Source organism: Apis dorsata, unplaced genomic scaffold (assembly GCF_000469605.1).
Source record: "Apis dorsata unplaced genomic scaffold, Apis dorsata 1.3 scaffold_631, whole genome shotgun sequence".
Classification (NCBI taxonomy): domain Eukaryota; kingdom Metazoa; phylum Arthropoda; class Insecta; order Hymenoptera; family Apidae; genus Apis; species Apis dorsata.
In genome coordinates, this window is record NW_006263826.1 from 1,124,608 (window position 1) to 1,128,625 (window position 4,018).

Below are 4,018 nucleotides of genomic sequence, written 5' to 3' on the forward strand. Positions count from 1 at the left end.
AGTTGTATGAAATTAATTACGCAATTTTTTGCCACTTATGTATGGATGAAANTACTCTCGAAGATTCGATTGGCCGATGGCCAAATGTACTTTTATATACGCTTTACTACGCAACATAAGTAAAGTTAACGAAAAAGTTCACGATTGATTTATTATCGTTTAACATCGATACACGAAAACATTGATTTGTTCTAGTATTTTATTATAGTATTTTATCCTAGTTGATATATCGAAGAGAAAAAAATTAAATAATAACGTTAAAAATAAAATAAAATACATGTATTTAGGAACAATGAAAATTATAATAAATTTGCAGTCTTGCGTATTTGAAGAATATAGACGATGAAAAACTTGATAAAATTGTAATTAGATTATGTATAAAGAGAAATTATATATATTAAAATTAAAATTATATAAAAAGAATTTAGGATACATAAAAGATGTTGAAATAATAGTTTTTCCTTTTCATAAAAATTTTGTAAAAATCTTTTATATTAAAGATTTATTAGATTTTATATACATTAATACGAAACGCAATGCGGAAGAATAAATAGTCACGCATGTACATGCACGCAAAACGGAAGCTCCTGCGCTGCGATATACGAGTAACCTTGATCCACTTTTTACTCTTAAATATGTATATTGCTGTTTCTTTCGATATAAAGAAGGCATGTAAGAACTAATAGCAATTTTTATAACAGCGAGATATCATAATTTGAATATCTTTTGACATAACTTTTGCCATATTTTCTTGAAATAAATAAATTTTATTTATTTATATGAATGTATATAAATCAACAAAATTTTTATTATAACAAAATTTAATAATTATTCTTGAATAAACGATATTTTATTTACAAATTACATAAACACTAAATTATCAAGCATTCTCAATCTTTGGTTTTCTTCTCTGGAGATTCATCTTCTTCTAAAAGTGCACTTGTTATACCTGCTTTCTTTAATTCAGCTATCAGCTCACCATTTCTGTGCATTTCTAAAAGTATATCACATCCACCTACGAATTCTCCATTTATAAACACTTGAGGTATTGTGGGCCAGTTGGAAAAATCCTTAATACCTAAACAAAAATATATAAATAGTCATTTATTAGAGAAATTTAATTAAATTATGTTCAAAGTTTAGTTCTAAAAAATACAGTAACTTGCACTTTAAAGATTATTAACCTTGTCTGAGTTGTTCATCTTCAAGAACGTTATGAGCATCATACTTAACATTATGCATTCTCAATATTTGTACAACAGCATTGCTAAAGCCACATTTAGGGCTGTCTGGAACACCTTTCATGAACACAACAACTTTGTTTTTCTGTAAATCATAGTTGACATTCATTTATAATCATTCAACACTTTGTGGAATCACCAACATCATATGTGTTTCTGATAACAGCACTTTCGATATACCATTTCTAAGAATATTTATATTGTATAATTTAACACAGATAAATTACGAAGATAATATACGAATAAAAGATAAATAAATGATAAAATTATAATGAATTTCATTTATTTAAAAGAAAAGTTATCAAAATATACATATATGTACCTTAACGAGGTTAGCGATTTTATTAGAACTCGTTGAAAAACTTCTAACAATAAAACTCCTAAAAGACATCATTTCTTGCCTATAATTATTTAAAATTTAATAATCAAAACTTTTAATTTTTTGAATTTTTTTATAAAAAAACACGACAGGTTACCCGGTCAACAGATTAATGGATTACGCCATATTAGTTTTCCCTTTCTACTTATAAGAACTAGTATCACCCTCTATAGACAAATCGAAAAAACATATTGAAAAATAAGATAATTATTTTAATTAATAAAGATATTTATAATATTTAGGACTAATTATATAACTATCAATTTCATATAATTATAGAGTAATTAATTTACATTGTTTTAAAGATAAGTTAGGTAGCTTTGTGATCGATGCGATTATCGCGTTTTTTTTAATAATTGTTCATATCCGCTAGATGTCATCATTTCCTAAATTTTTTGCCATTTTTAATATTATATAAATTAAATTCTTATAAAAAATTCGCATGCACATATGTATACATATGTATGTAGCTATTTAATTATGTTATTATGTAAATTAACAATATATTAAATTATATAAACCCTTAATTCTTTAAATACACTAAAATTATTTTATATTCATTAATAAATAATATTATAATTTAATTTAAACAAATTCTATAATATTAATTAAATTTATTTAATATATTATTTTATTACAACATAAAATTAATTTTTTTTCCGTAATGTTTATGAAAGATGAAAAAAATTCAATGATAATTTTTAAAAATACTAATATTTCAACGGTTTCATAAAAAAATATCATCATATAATCCCGTTTCACCATAGCCACTTCAAATTCGATCTACGTTCATGGCCTACTTCCGAGTCCACGCTTATAACACAAGGAATTCTGACTACGATACTTTTCAGATCATTAAATATTCTTCTCTCGGTAAATATTAAACGTCATCTCAATGAATCACGTATGACTGAATGACATTCGGAACGATAACAAAGGAAAATGTTCATCGTATTAACTTCAAGAATAAATTTCATATATTGTTTTCAAATATTTACAAATGTGAAAAGAATCGTGATAATCAAACAAAATGATTTTATTCTATTTTATTGTAAAAAAATTTTTTATCAATTTTATTTTTCAATTTTTTCATATGATGCAGTTACGTGAATATTCATAAATATCGAAAATTATCTTATCTCTTCGATACGCTATCGATACAATTGAAATTGCACCGAATAAATCTTTAAAAAATATATAAATTTTTAGAAAATCATCGTCAAAAAATTTGCGACAAAATTTAAAGTTGTTTCTTTTCAAGACGGTCAAAGTGTCGTCATTTATTGCGACATAATAATGTCACAACGCAATATTTGTTCGTCAAGTCGTCAACCTTCAAACTTTCTCTTAGAATGACTTATTGATGTAAAAAATATCAATATTTTCAAAAATAATTTCCACAAAATATATATTTTTTCAAGCGAAGCAATGAAATTGAAAATTAAAAATAATTTAATATTTTAATTTACATTCTACGTTATTTCAAGTCATAGTGCATTATTTTTTTAAATCTATTTATAATATATTTATTATATTATATAATATTATATATTATTTATAATATATATTTAACAAAATTAACGCTATTATTTAAATACCTACTTATTCTTTATTTATCTTTACTAAATTCATATCATTTTTATTATTTATATTAATATTGTTTTTTTTGTGTTGCACAATTGTTATTAAAAAATTATATGAAGCAATTTTTTCATTTGAATAACGTCATTTGTGTAACCTACGCAACTGTATTTTCCCGTGACGTAACGGTGAAAAATCGTTACAGGAAAAACTCGTTAACCGATAGCACGTCTGCAGCACGTGGTTGTCCTTTACAACAATGACGTCAGATCGAAATCATGGTCACCGTGGCTGATCGCCATGGAAACTGTGCCCTGAGCATACACCAACGTGAGAACGCCTACAAGGATTTTAAAGTTCGACGGTGGACGGGATAATGTATATACAGCTTCACGGATGAAGTCCTTGCGATAGGTCGGGGATGGAAGCACAAAAATAGCAACAGGTAAAAATGTTAAAAAATATTCGTTTTCAAGTGAATCTCACGAAATCGCATGAAATTGTTTTCACCGTTAGTCGTGGATTGAGTCACCGGGATTTAAACGTTTTGAAATATTTAACGGTTAATTTTATTTATTCCATAAAAATTAAAAAAGTTAAAGAAATACAATGAGTTTTCACAATTACCATCACTGAATATTAATACTGATTTAATCGTTCATGTAATTATATTATTTTAAAACATTATACATAATTACTTACAAATTAAATAAACAAAATTTAAAAAAAGTAGAATTTTCATGTTCATTTAATCTATAGAAACATAATTTTTCATTTAATATAATAGATATTTCTTTTTTTTTTTTTTTTTTTTTTT

General features: G+C 24.9%; 1 protein-coding gene and 1 long non-coding RNA gene across 4 annotated transcripts in view; both read right to left on the minus strand.

Moving 5' to 3' along the window:
* Positions 1 to 423: 423 nt before the first annotated feature.
* Positions 424 to 4,018, minus strand: part of LOC102674661 — an 18,217-nt gene continuing 14,622 nt past the window's right edge. The window contains exons 2-3 of the long non-coding RNA XR_422594.2: positions 2,460 to 2,463; positions 424 to 723 (exon numbers count right to left, since the gene is read on the minus strand). This is a non-coding gene — a long non-coding RNA (uncharacterized LOC102674661). The remainder of the gene's footprint in view (positions 724 to 2,459; positions 2,464 to 4,018) is intronic.
* LOC102674275 (glutaredoxin-related protein 5, mitochondrial) lies at positions 804 to 1,868 on the minus strand. Of its 3 annotated transcripts, XM_006621600.2 has the most exons (4): positions 1,718 to 1,868; positions 1,564 to 1,642; positions 1,185 to 1,326; positions 804 to 1,078 (listed from the first exon to the last, which is right to left on the minus strand). In XM_006621600.2, exons 2-4 carry the CDS (start codon positions 1,633 to 1,635, stop codon positions 891 to 893), a joined length of 402 nt encoding a protein of 133 aa, XP_006621663.1. In that variant the 5' UTR covers positions 1,636 to 1,642; positions 1,718 to 1,868; the 3' UTR covers positions 804 to 890. The 3 variants fall into 3 exon arrangements, with proteins under 3 accessions (XP_006621663.1, XP_006621662.1, XP_006621664.1); XM_006621599.2 differs by having other exon boundaries at positions 1,564 to 1,781; XM_006621601.2 differs by having other exon boundaries at positions 1,185 to 1,426; positions 1,564 to 1,721.